Below are 12,316 nucleotides of genomic sequence, written 5' to 3'. Positions count from 1 at the left end.
GCCAGCCCCTTCAACATCCCCTGCTCGGAACCCCTACAATGCTGCTCACCTGCTCATTCCAGAATCAGATGCTGAGACCGTCCTTGTTTGTGGAACCTAAGATCCAAAAGACCCAAAATTACTGCTGTGCTCGTGAGAAGTCCCATGACCCTCCTTGCTACCACCTCGGCTCACCCCAAATGCCCATCCAATCCCAACAGCAGCCTGCACAGCCCCTACAAACCCAAAAGATAAATGCTTCACTGAGTTCCCTCAGGTAACTTTCTCTTAGACACCAGCCTGGCTGACACCCAGCTCATCTTCACAGATGGCCCGTCGGCATGCTGCTTCACTACTCCAAGGCTATTTGCCTCACCTGCAAAAATTAAAGCAAACAGCATGTGCTGAAACACTGCCTGTGACAACAGCCTGCCTGCAGCTATTCCCGTCTACCACTCTTACCTTTGCGGCTTGCCTGGCCGGCCTCTGATGATTACAGGTTGCCATGTCAAGCCCCCTGTGTGCTGCCTCTAAAACACAAAAAAGGGATGCTTATCACATCGCTGACAACACAACACCTGAAAAACAACTGCCATTTCAGCCCACTAGTCATCACTGACCTTGCTCAAGTCACCTCCAGAGCAGATATTCCGCTTCGCTCCTTGATTTGCACCTACAAAACAAAACAAAACAAACCCAAACCCTGAGCCAGTCGATACAGGCACCACTCACACCTTCCCTCCGACACCATGGGCCAACTCAACCCAGGCTCTTCTTCAATACACACTAACCCACTTCCTTCCCACACTCTGCTCCTCTCCTCCCTCACCCTTTGGTGCAAAGCTCATCTCCCTACATCTGAAAAAGCAGTATCAAGCAACCACCTGGATGCAGCTGCAGACGTGTCCATTTATTAATACCTTCTACAGTCCAACTACCTACAATTAAGCTAAAAAAGAAATTAACATTAAGCCCCACACATTCAGGCCTTAACAACCTGGACACCCAAACTGCTTGACTGTCTCTTCAAAAGCCTCTTCTAGATGGCTCCAGGCACCCCCTCTCATGGAAGTGACCGCACTTCCCTGCTGAGGGCTGCTACTTGACTTCAAATGCTCCATCTGTGCCTCAACAGTCACAGACAGCATAGCAACATGAGCCACAGGCTCTCATTGCTATTCTTCTCCCAACGTCACAGTTGCTATACCCTCCAGAGAGAGCAGCTCCAACCCAACTGCACAGAGACACAACACACTGATGAAACTCTCAGCAAGAAAAATTACTCCTGCAGTGCAAATGCCACCAGGAAGCAAGTCATACAGGATGGCAAGCGTGAAATAAGTGTTCAAGAAGCACCCAGAAAGTCCCTCCTGTCGAGTCAAGAGGTTTGGACCAGACCTCCTTGCTTTCTAAACTTCTTCTCAGGAAGAAGCTTAGGTGCAGCTGGATCCAGTCTTCACCACCAACCGTAAAGAGAAGCTCAGAGCCTTGGTTCTGCCACAGAATCCGTTAATTGCAGCTCAAGCTGGGTGCCTCTGCAGAGGGACCCCACCTGTACCGTACCTCCACCTTTAAAAGGCTCACAGTCTGACCACATGCTTGTACATTCAACTGCTTATCCAATTATCTCCCACAACAATGACCATCTCATTCTGATTGGTTCTATGTTCCCCTATCTCAGGGTCCCCGTTAACCATCAGTCACTTGTTGTCTGGACAATTTCTTATTGTTCTCTTCCAGTTTTTTCTCAGCTTGATAGTTCTTCCACAGCATGATTTTGTCCAATTTCTCCAACTTAAGTTTCAGTTAACGCATCTTCCCATTGTAGATTATTTTGGGTCATTATCTTGTTGTCTGCATCTTGTTTCAACATTACTGCAGGTGGTGGAGTGAAAGTCTAACTAAGCTTCATCACAGGAGCTCAGCTAAAGATTAGTTAGAACTGCAGCCTAAGGCCTTATCACTCAAGTACTCATGCTAAGTCAAGTCAAAAGTCAACGTACTTAGGTCAAGCAGCTGTCAGTTTGCACAAGTCTTTAATACATATACAATTAAAACGTGTATCCCTGTAATTAACACATTTATCTCAATATTCCTACAGACAATCTTTTTCTGATTTCAACACCAAGGAGACCATAAGGCAGCCCCAGAGAGTCAAAAAATCACAATTTGTGACAAGAAGCTACAGTCAAAACTGGCATAGACAGATGCACAAGAAGCCTTGATGTAGACCTAAGAACCAAGGATGCAGGGAACAAGGCAAAGAAAAAGGGGTCGCTGCAAAAGAGATGGCTTGTGAGTGGTGTTGACAACACCGATACTAAAGAGGAGCCCACCAATGCCCAGCCCAGGCAGCGCGTTACTGCACATGGACTGACCTCAAGTTGCACACACGCAGCAGGGGTGGGCCCACTCACCCAACACAAATATTGCTTGCTTTGCCTTCTCCTGACACACAGCACGGACAATTTTACACACACCTACCGCATAGATTTTGAGGGAATAATGAACACCTGCAGCCACCCCCAGCCTCTGTCCCCCAGGGACAATGTTTCACCTCATGAATAAAAGAGGTGCAGATGTTTACAGACATACAAAAAAAATACTTCTCCTATAAAAACCCCTTTTCCTTATGCGTGACTTCAACTTGCATAGCTGTGAACTGACACCATTGCTTGTGTCCAGAACTCAGGTACAATTTAATGGTCTAGGCTTAAGTATATCGGGTTAAGGATCTAGGGCTAAACCTCTAGGGTTGAGGGTCTTGGGTCTGGAATCCTGAGTATGGGTTTAAGGGTCTCGTGCTTAGGTTCTAGGGTTAACCGCCTAGCATTGAACATCTAGGGTTAAGGGTCTAGTATTAATAGTCCTTAAACCTTTAACTCTTAAGCCTACACCCTTTAATGCTAGGCAGTTAACAGTAGACTGTTAACCATAGAGCCTTAACCATTTACTCTAAACCCCAGATTCTCAACCCTAGAGGCTTAACACTAGACCGTAAACAACAGACACATAAAATGAAATTATGGTTCTAGAGTCATGTGAAAAATTTTGAGACGTGCTCATCAAGGGTTAATGGTGTAGCGTTAATGTTCCAGGGTAAAGAGTCTAGGGTCTAGTGTCTAGGGTGCTGGCTGTATAATCAAAGGTTAAGCTTGTGGGTGGCTAGGGTGCGGCGGGCGGAAGATGTCGCGCTGTACGGAAAGACAGAGCCCCTCCCCGGACAACCAATAGTGTTTTGTTCATGCTGTAAGCAGACGGAAGTGACGTCACAAACCCAAAGCTATATAATGCTGTGTCACACACCAATAAACGCCATTTGCCGTCCACCACGTTGGTGTCTGTGAGCTGATGGACCGAGCGGCCTGGGGTTGGTTGCTGTGCCTTTCCTGAACCAGGTCGCCACGCCTTCCGAAAGGCAACAAGTGGTGCCGAAACCCGGGAAATTCGCCTGGAATCGGGGAAGCGGCGGCCGGAGCGGTGGGACCAGCCCGGCGGGGAGGACGCTCCCGAAGTGGACCGACAAGGAGGATGGAAGCCCTTGTCGAGGTCATATTGCAATTGCATGAGCAGGGGGCGATGTGGCCGGTGCCGAGCGTGGCGGGGAGTGGTGCCTGCTGCCTGCTCCTGCTGCTCCCCCTCCTGCTGCTGCTGGCGGTGCGGCAGCTGCTGAAGCAGCGGCAGGACCAGCCTGGCGGGGAGGACGCTCCCGGACCGACAAGGAGGATGGAAGCCCTTGTTGAGGTCGTATTACAATTATATAAGCAGTGGGGTATTGAATGTGAACTCAAAGATTTTACCCTCGCCGTTGCGAGGCTTTTGAAAATCGGGATCATTGACCAGCCGGTGGATATTCTCTACCCTGAGGTGTGGGATGCATGCACCAGGGCATTAGCCGAGGAGACGATGTCCTCGGGCTGTGGGAAAAACCTTAAGTCGTGGGGGAAAGTCGTACAAGCCCTGCAGAAGGCCAGACAAGAACAGACCTGGAGGGCGGTAAAGAGCTATTTGTCGGCCACCCCGAAGTTGGGAGTCGGGGCAGCCACGCAGACTTTGCACGCCCCAGACGGCGATGGTTTTGCTGAGCCTGGGGATCTGCGGGAGGGTGACGTGCCCCCTCGGTCCTCGAACCCTGAGCCGCTTACGGAGGGACAGAAACGAGCTGTATCCTTCAGGGGTGGGTTGGCTGAGGAGGCTCGGGGTGCCGCGGAGAGACCAGAGTCTGAGGAGGTCCGGGCTGAACCGCCGCCCTACACGTCCCAAGATGGCACCGAGCGGAAAAGAAGAGGGCGGGGCGAAGATGCACATGGCGGGAACAGGGAGGAAGGGCCAGCGTTGACGGGCGCACACAAACGGGAAGGGGAGGGGAGTGTGAGCGAAGGGCGGAAAGCCAATCAGAGCGGCCATCCGGGAAAATGCCCTTATAGGGCAAACACCCCGCCGAGCAGAGGGCAGGGCGAACCAAGAGGGAGGGAACGGCCCGCCCGCAAGGGAAGTGGGCGGGGCCAGAGCCCTAAAAAAAGGTACTGGAGACCGGAAGTAGCCAGTCAGTCGAGTTCCGACTCCGGATCAGACACCAGCTGGGACGAGTGGCCCGTCACTGATTTGAACTCAGAGGAGGAGGAAATGGGAGTAAATAGAGTTAAAAACCAAAACATTCCCATCAAAAATAAAGAGGGACCGCAAGAAAAAAGAACCCCTCTCACTGATTGGAGGAGAATAAAGATTGCGTGTGCCGACTGGGTCCCATCGGCCACGCTAGCGTTCCTGGTCTGGGTGACGGACGGGGGACAGAGGGTCCACTCGCCAATAAACCCTAAAGATACACAAGCGATTGTCAAGGCAATCGCGGATAAAGGACTTAATTCTGCCATGGTCTCCACCTTCATAGATGGCATCTTCGGGGGAGACGACATGCTCCCGTTTGATATAAAACAAACTTGTAGTTTGATCTTTGACGGGGATGATCGTTTTTAAACAAGAATGGGAGGACAACTGTGTGAGGCAACTAGCCCAAGTCACTGGGGCAGATCACCCACTACATGGCTCTAGCCTGCAGCGGCTGATGGGCACAGATCCAACAATGATTACCCCCCAAGCACAGGACCAGGGCCTGCGGGCCCATGAAGTAATGACAACTACTCGTGCGGCCAGAGAAGCCATTCGCGCAGCCTCCAGAGTTATTGTTAAGCCATCGCCGTGGTCCACAATTAAGCAAAATGAAAGTGAGAGCTTTACGCAATTTGTGGATCGCCTCCAGGCAGCGGTCGACTCCTCCACCCTGCCTGCGGAAGCGAAAGGCCCGGTTGTCGCAGATTGCTTACATCAACAGTGTAATTCGGCAACCAAAGAAATCCTACGATCACTGCCAGCGGGGTCAAGTATTGCGGACATGATTAAGCATGTTGCAAAGGAAGAGCATCTAGCCCCGATTCAGGTGGCTGTTCGGACCGCAATAGCTGATGTAATGGCATGTTTTAAATGTGGTCAGGCAGGCCACGTGGTGGCAAACCGCCCTCAGTTGGAGGACCCGCCAGCAGCGCTCCCCCCACGCCAAAATCAACTCAGAGGACCGTGTTGGACGTGGGGAAAGAAAGGACATTTCGCCAAGGAATGTGGAACCAAAAACCAGGGAAACGGAAGGGGGAGAGGGCACCCGGGCCGCGTACAGCCCTCTCCCATTTGGAACTGGAGGCGGCCCAATTATGCAAACCCTGGATGGGTTCCGAGCCCGCTGCCCCCTCGAGAAGCGACCATCTTTGTGGCTCAACCGACAATCCAGCCAAACCTGTCCCTACCTCAGGGACAGCAGGAACCACCCCCTGGGGGGGAGACCCCTGGGTGGCTCTGGCAGTAAAGTGTGATAATCCACCAGTGGTGTGGGGGATCTGTTCCCTCTATAATACTTTAAATGACACCACCATTAGTGTCCCCTTTTTGATCGATACCGGAGCAGATGTTACAGTTATTCCTGAGACAAATTGGCCCCCGCATTGGAAACTGGAAGACGCCCCTATGGTGGGTGGAGTTGGGGGATTAACCCGGGCTCGGAGGAGTGCTCAATTGGTAGCAATTACACTTCACACTGAAAAAGGATCAGAGAAAACCATCACCCTCTTCCCATATGTCATGTCAGGAGTCCCACCCCTGCTGGGAAGGGACGCTCTAACCCTTTTGAAAGCCAGGGTGACAAATTTACCCTGAGGGCCACTGCCGCACACCCACTCCCACCAATTAGACTGATGTGGAAATCATCCGACCCAGTGTGGGTCGAGCAGTGGCCCCTGTCAAAGCCTCAAATGGATGCTCTTCTTCAGCTAGTCGACTGCGAGCTACAACGAGGTCACATAGAGCCTTCCACCAGCCCATGGAACACCACAGTTTTTGTAATACCCAAACAGGCCAGTGAAGGGTTTTGCCTCCTCCATGACCTGTGTGAAGCAAACAAGAGAATACAACCAATGGTCCCGTCCAAACGTTGTTGCCCATGAACTCCATGATACCGGAAGGACAACCTTGTGCCGTCCTTGATATTAAGGACTGTTTCTTTTCGATACCCCTCCACGAGGAAGACAAGGAGAGGTTTGCTTTTTCTGTTGTGTTCCCAAACAGCCAATGCCCCAACCTACGCTTCCAGTGGAAAGTGCTGCCTCAAGGAATGATCAACAATATTGTCCTGATACCCCCTGAAATCATGGCTCCCCTGCACGATCTTCTGAAAGGGAAGAACCCATGGAAACAAAAAACTGACATCAAAACACTCCATGATATGCAACAATTAGTGGGACATCTTGATCGCCGCGCCTTCAGGAAGTCAGGTGGACCAGCTGGTATCAGCAGTTTTGGAAACTTTAAAAACAAACGGGTTTGAAATTGCGAGCGCAAAAGTTTAAAGAGGACCATGTGTAACCTTTTTGGGAGTGGGGATCACAAGTTCTTACATAACACCCTCCCAAATAAAAATCCATCAAGTTTGTTCAGAATTTCTGTTAGCTATCCCCAGTTATACCCCGTTGCTTCCAGTTACCCCCCAGCTACCTCTTGTTTAGCGTGCGTTACGTTTCCTATTCAAGTTTGTAATATATATATTTTTTTTTTTTTAAGATTGTTACATGTATTTTTTTAGGATTGTTATATTTTAGCTAATTTAATTATGCACAGGGAGGGGGGAAACGTGGGTGGCTAGGGTCCGGCGGCCGGAAGATGTCGCGCTGTACAGAAAGACAGAGCCCCTCCCCAGACAACCAATAGTGTTTTGTTCATGATGTAAGCAGACGGAAGTGACGTCGCAAACCCAAAGCTATATAATGCTGTGTCACACACCAATAAACACCATTTGCCATCCACCACGTTGGTGTCTGTGAGCTGATGGACCGAGCAGCCTGGGGTTGGTCACCGTGCCGTTCCTGAACCAGGTCGCCACGCCTTCCGAAAGGCAACATAAGCTTCTAGGTAAATCATCTAGAGTCTAGGCTCTAGGGTCTATGGTTTAGTATCTAGGGTAAAGTGCCTAGGGTCTAGACGATTTCCATAGATCCTTACCCCCAGACCCTATACCTTTTACTCTATGATGCTTAAATCTAAAACCTAGACTTTTACTCATGACGCTAGACGCTTAACTCTAGACACTTAAGCCTACAGCTTAAGCACTAGAGACTAGAACCTAGATCCTTTACCCTAGATGCTTAACTCCAGACACTTAAACCTAGACACTTAACCCTTGACACTAGAATGTAGACCCTTTACCCTCGATGCTTAACACTAGATCCTAGGCCGTTAACCCTAGACACTAGACCCAACCCTAGAGCCTTAACACTAGACAGTTTATTCTAGATGTTTTACACTAGAAGCTTAACCCTACTCTTAATCCTTGGCCCTAATCCTTAGACCATAAATGTTACACTCTTTACCCTAGACCCTTAACCCTAGACCATTAACCATTGACGCTTAACCCTAAAAGTTTAACACTAGACCCAAGACACTTTATGATAGACCCTTAAATCCTGACCCTAGACACTTCAGACCGTAGACCCTTAACCCTATATGCCTAACTCTAGACACTAGACCCTAGACACTTTACCCTAGACCCTTAACCCTAGGTATTAAATTCTAGACCCTAGAGCCTTGACCCTAGGGCTTTTACTATAGACATTTTACACTAGAAGCTTAGCACTAGACTCCTAAACCTTGGCCCTAATCCCTAGATTCTAGACACTTTACCCTAGCTCCTGAACCCTACATCATTAATCCTCAACACTTAACCCTAGAAGTTTAACCCTAGACAATTGATGACAGACCCTTAAATCCAGACGTTAGAGCCTTGACCATGGATGCTTAACTCCAGAGCCTTAGACCCTTAAGCCCACAGCCTAAACACTAGAGACTAGAACCTAGATCCTTTACCCTAGATGCTTAACTCCAGACTCTTAAACCCTAGACCCTAAACCGCAGATGCTTAACACTAGACCCTAGGCCCTTAACACTACACACTGGACCCTAGGCACCTAACCCTAGACACTAGACCCTATACACTGGACCCTAGACCCTTAATCCTAGATAATAAACCCTAGACACTAGAGCCTTAACCCTTGACCTTTCACTCTAGAGGTTTTACTCTAAAAGCTCAACCCTAGACTCTTAATCCTTGGCCCTAAAACCTAGATCCTAGACCCTAGTCTATTTACCCTAGACCCTTAACCCTAGACCATTAACATTTGACACTTAACCCTAGAAGTTTAACTGTAGACTCTAGACCATTACCATAGACCCATAACCCCAAACCCTGCACCCTTTATTCTATGACACTTAAATCTAAAACCTAGACCTTGAACTCATGACACTAGACCCTTGACGCTTAACTCTAGACCATTAAGCCTAGAACTAAACCCTAGACTCTAGAGCCTTAACCCTAGACCTTTTACTCTAGATGTTTTACACTGTGAGCCTAGCACTAGACCCCTAATTCTTGGCCCTAACCCACAGATCCTAGACACTTTTCCCTAGTCCCTGATCCCTAGATCATTAACCCCTGGTGCTTAACCCTAGAAGTTTAACCCTAGACCCTAAATCATTTATGATAGACCCTTAACTCATAACGCTAGACCCCGCACCCTGGACACTTAACTCCAGACCCTAGACCCTTAACCCTAGATGCATAACTCTAGACTCTTAAGCCTATAGCCTAAACCCTAGACACTAGACCCTAGACACTTTACCCTAGACGCTTAACTCTAGACTCTTAAACCTAGACCCTTAACCTCGACACTAGAACATAAACCCTTAACCCTCAGTGGCAGTCCTGCCCATCTAACTGACAGAGACTTCCACGGAGCTTTCTCAGGAAAGTCGTAGGGAGATTTCAAAGGAGAGTCCTACAGAGAGTCCTTGGAAGAATCCCTTGAACGGTGCTCCAGAGAGTCCCCTGCTGAGCCCTCCCCTGACAGCCGCCTGGCTGCCACACTGTCATCCACCCTGCACAGCCCAACTGGTCGGGGAGGCACCGCAGAGGCAGTCCGGGGTGGTTCTGACCCGCTGGCCGCTGCCGACAGGTGTCATCTCCTGCCGGGTGGTACCAGACAGGACACTGTGAGTGGACAGCAGGACAAGCACCCCAGGCCAGCCAGCACCCCCAGGACACAAGAGACCAGCCCCCCCAGGGTCCCCAGCCCCCTGCCAGTAGCCCCAAGACCCCCAGCTGAAGGCAAGAAGGAGAGAGCACCAAGCAGGCTCTGCTTGTTGCCAATGGAGGGGGGGGACGCAAATCCAAGAGCAGGGACTGCCACAGCAGCTGTGTGTGCAACTGACCTCCTGTGATCCCTTGGGCCCGGAGGGGGAGCTGCACAGCTGCACCCATCCTGCTGCAAGAGCAGGTGGAGTACGTGCCCATCACAACCCAGCAGCACAGACCTTACAGGCCCAACTTCAGTATTCGTGGAGAGGGAGACAGACAACAGGCACAGGTCTCCATAACCCACTGCTCCAGCATCAACCCTGTATCACCCACACACAGAGGAGACCTGGGGGCAGCTCACCCTAGCCCTCTCCCAGATCCCAGTTTCCAACTGAACCCATTAAGAGAGTTGGTGTTGGTTTTGCAGCACCTCCATCACTGCATTTAAGCAGCCAGACGGGGCTGGGGATGTTAATGTAGCCCCTGCTCACCCCACAGGTGGCTTACCTGGGATGGGCACTGAGAGGACGAGTAGACAGGGCATCACCAGCACTGCTGCTGCACCAGTGTGACTGCTGGTGAGGCTTCTGCTTTGCATGGGTTTAGGAGTGGGTGCCGGTCAATTTGGGATGGAAAGGTAGCTCTGCCTGGCAGCACCTCGCCATGCAGATGGCTCCTGGCTGCCCAAAATCCTCCCGGAGTCGTTGGGAGGTGGCAGTGTGCTCTGCCTGGAGAGGCTCGAAATGAGCAAAGAGGTTTTTAATTTAATCCTTGCCAGCGGAATGAGTGCACATCTGCCCCGCTCCTGGGACATGCGGCATATATAAACTGCTTTGGATGCCGTGTGTATTAGTTCAGAGTTTCCAGATGCCTCCAGATAAAAGTGTGAGGTAGGGAATGCTCTGCAGCTCCTGGAGGGAATCCCAGGGCTCTAAGCATCGCAGAGGGGGGAACCCTGTGGGCAGGGGATGTGCCAAGGGGGAAACCAGTCTTCACCCCAACCTGATTAACAGCCTCTTCTCTCTTTGCAGCTGTTTGCAGACAAGGTCCCCAAGACAGCAGGTTGGTAAAGTGGCACTGGTCGTACTGTGGCTGCACAAAACCCCCCAGTGTTTTCCCTTATTCCGGGTAAAACAAGCTGTTCATGGTGGTTTTCTTCTTCCTTTGCAGAAAACTTCCGTGCCTTAAGCACCGGTGAAAAGGGATTTGGCTACAAGGGGTCCTGCTTCCACAGAATCATCCCTGGGTTCATGTGCCAGGTGTGTGGTGCTCCTGCTGTGGGAGGAGGGTGGCTTTGGGAGCGGGTGCTGGTTGATTTGGGGTGGGAAGGCAGCTCTGCCTCCTGCCTGCAGCCTCTGGTTCAAGTGTCTTCTCCTGCACCTGTGACCTGATCCACCACTTCTCTGCAGGGCGGCGATTTCACGCGCCACAACGGCACTGGCGGCAAATCCATCTATGGGGAGAAGTTCCCTGATGAGAACTTCATCCTGAAGCACACGGGCCCTGGCATCCTGTCCATGGCCAACGCTGGCCCCAACACAAATGGCTCCCAGTTCTTCATCTGCACTGCCAAAACCGAATGGTGAGCCGGGGGCTGCGAGGGTGAGCTCGGGGATCCCTGCCGGGCTGAGACACACCCGGCCTGGTGCTGAGGTCCCTGCACGGGGCTGGTAGGTGCCAGCCGTGACCGCTGCTTCTCCTGCAGGTTGGATGGCAAGCACGTTGTCTTTGGCCGCGTCAAGGAGGGGATGAATGTGGTGGAGGCCATGGAGCGCTGCGGCTCCAAAGACGGCAAAACGAGCAAGAAAATCACCATCACCGACTGCGGGCAGCTCTCCTGAACCCTCCTCGGCCCCGCTGACCGCTCCTTGGCAGCCCGGGCAGAGTGCCGGCTGCAGCTCACCCCGTCCCGCCCCATCCTGACCTACTGCTGCGCTTCTGCTGGGCCTCAGTCCCACGGGCACGGCCTGGCCAGGCTGCAGTTACCTTGATGAGTGAATAAAACGAGTTAAACCACAGCGGACCTTCCCGCCCCGTTCCTGAGCGGTCTCGGTGTGAGTGCAGCAGTGAAAACCTTCCCAAGCCCCCTGCCGTTCCTCATAGGAAGGTTCCCTCGCGCTGCCCGGTGCTGCGCAGAAAGGTGCAATCTCGCCGCCTCCGCTCGGTTTCAGCAAGGGCTCCGTGTCCCCCGCCACCTCCCGCTCTGCACAGTCCAGCTCCACAAGGGACACCCGCCACCTCAGGAGCTCAGACAGACCGAGGGCAAGTCCTGCCTCACCAACCTGATGGCCCTCCATAACGGAGCAACTGAACCGAAGGGAAGAGTTACAGCTGTCATTTATCTAGACTTGTGGATGGTCTTTGACACAGTCCCCCCCCACAACAGCATTCTCTCAAAACTGGAGATATGGATTTGATGGTGGGTAAGGAACTGACTGGATGGCCATGGACTCCAAGGTGTAGCAGTCAATGGTTTGATGTCCAGATGGGGATCAGTGACAAGTGGTGTCCCTCAGGGGTCTGTATTGGGACCAGCACTGTTTAATGTCTTCATCAGTGACATAGTGGGATCACATTGACCCTCAGAACAACTGCAGACAAAACTAGGCTGAGTGGTGCAATTGATAGGCCTGAAAGACTGGATGCCATCCAGAGGGACCTGGACAA

At 51.4% G+C, this 12,316-nt stretch overlaps 1 protein-coding gene and 1 long non-coding RNA gene across 6 annotated transcripts in view; one reads left to right on the top strand and one right to left on the bottom strand.

Annotated features, from left to right (window-relative positions):
* The window catches only part of LOC127394703 (uncharacterized), a 30,582-nt gene extending 20,018 nt beyond the window's left edge, over window positions 1-10,564 (bottom strand). For 4 of the 5 annotated variants that reach the window (XR_007891679.1, XR_007891677.1, XR_007891678.1 and 1 more), the window contains exons 1-5: window positions 10,157-10,564; window positions 600-652; window positions 442-509; window positions 224-355; window positions 50-96 (exon numbers count right to left, since the gene is read on the bottom strand). This is a non-coding gene — a long non-coding RNA (uncharacterized LOC127394703). The remainder of the gene's footprint in view (window positions 1-49; window positions 97-223; window positions 356-441; window positions 510-599; window positions 653-10,156) is intronic. The other variant, XR_007891676.1, reaches the window with a different exon arrangement.
* A 55-nt stretch (window positions 10,565-10,619) lies between these two features.
* LOC127394702 (peptidyl-prolyl cis-trans isomerase A-like) lies at window positions 10,620-11,667 on the top strand. The gene is made up of 4 exons (XM_051640830.1): window positions 10,620-10,711; window positions 10,820-10,908; window positions 11,059-11,231; window positions 11,355-11,667. Exons 2-4 carry the CDS (start codon window positions 10,900-10,902, stop codon window positions 11,488-11,490), a joined length of 318 nt encoding a protein of 105 aa, XP_051496790.1. The 5' UTR covers window positions 10,620-10,711; window positions 10,820-10,899; the 3' UTR covers window positions 11,491-11,667.
* Window positions 11,668-12,316: the final 649 nt, after the last annotated feature.

Source organism: Apus apus, chromosome 26, assembly GCF_020740795.1.
Source record: "Apus apus isolate bApuApu2 chromosome 26, bApuApu2.pri.cur, whole genome shotgun sequence".
NCBI classification, from domain to species: Eukaryota; Metazoa; Chordata; class Aves; order Apodiformes; family Apodidae; genus Apus; species Apus apus.
The sequence above is the reverse complement of the archived record's forward strand: the minus strand, read 5'-3'. Positions and strand labels throughout refer to the sequence as shown.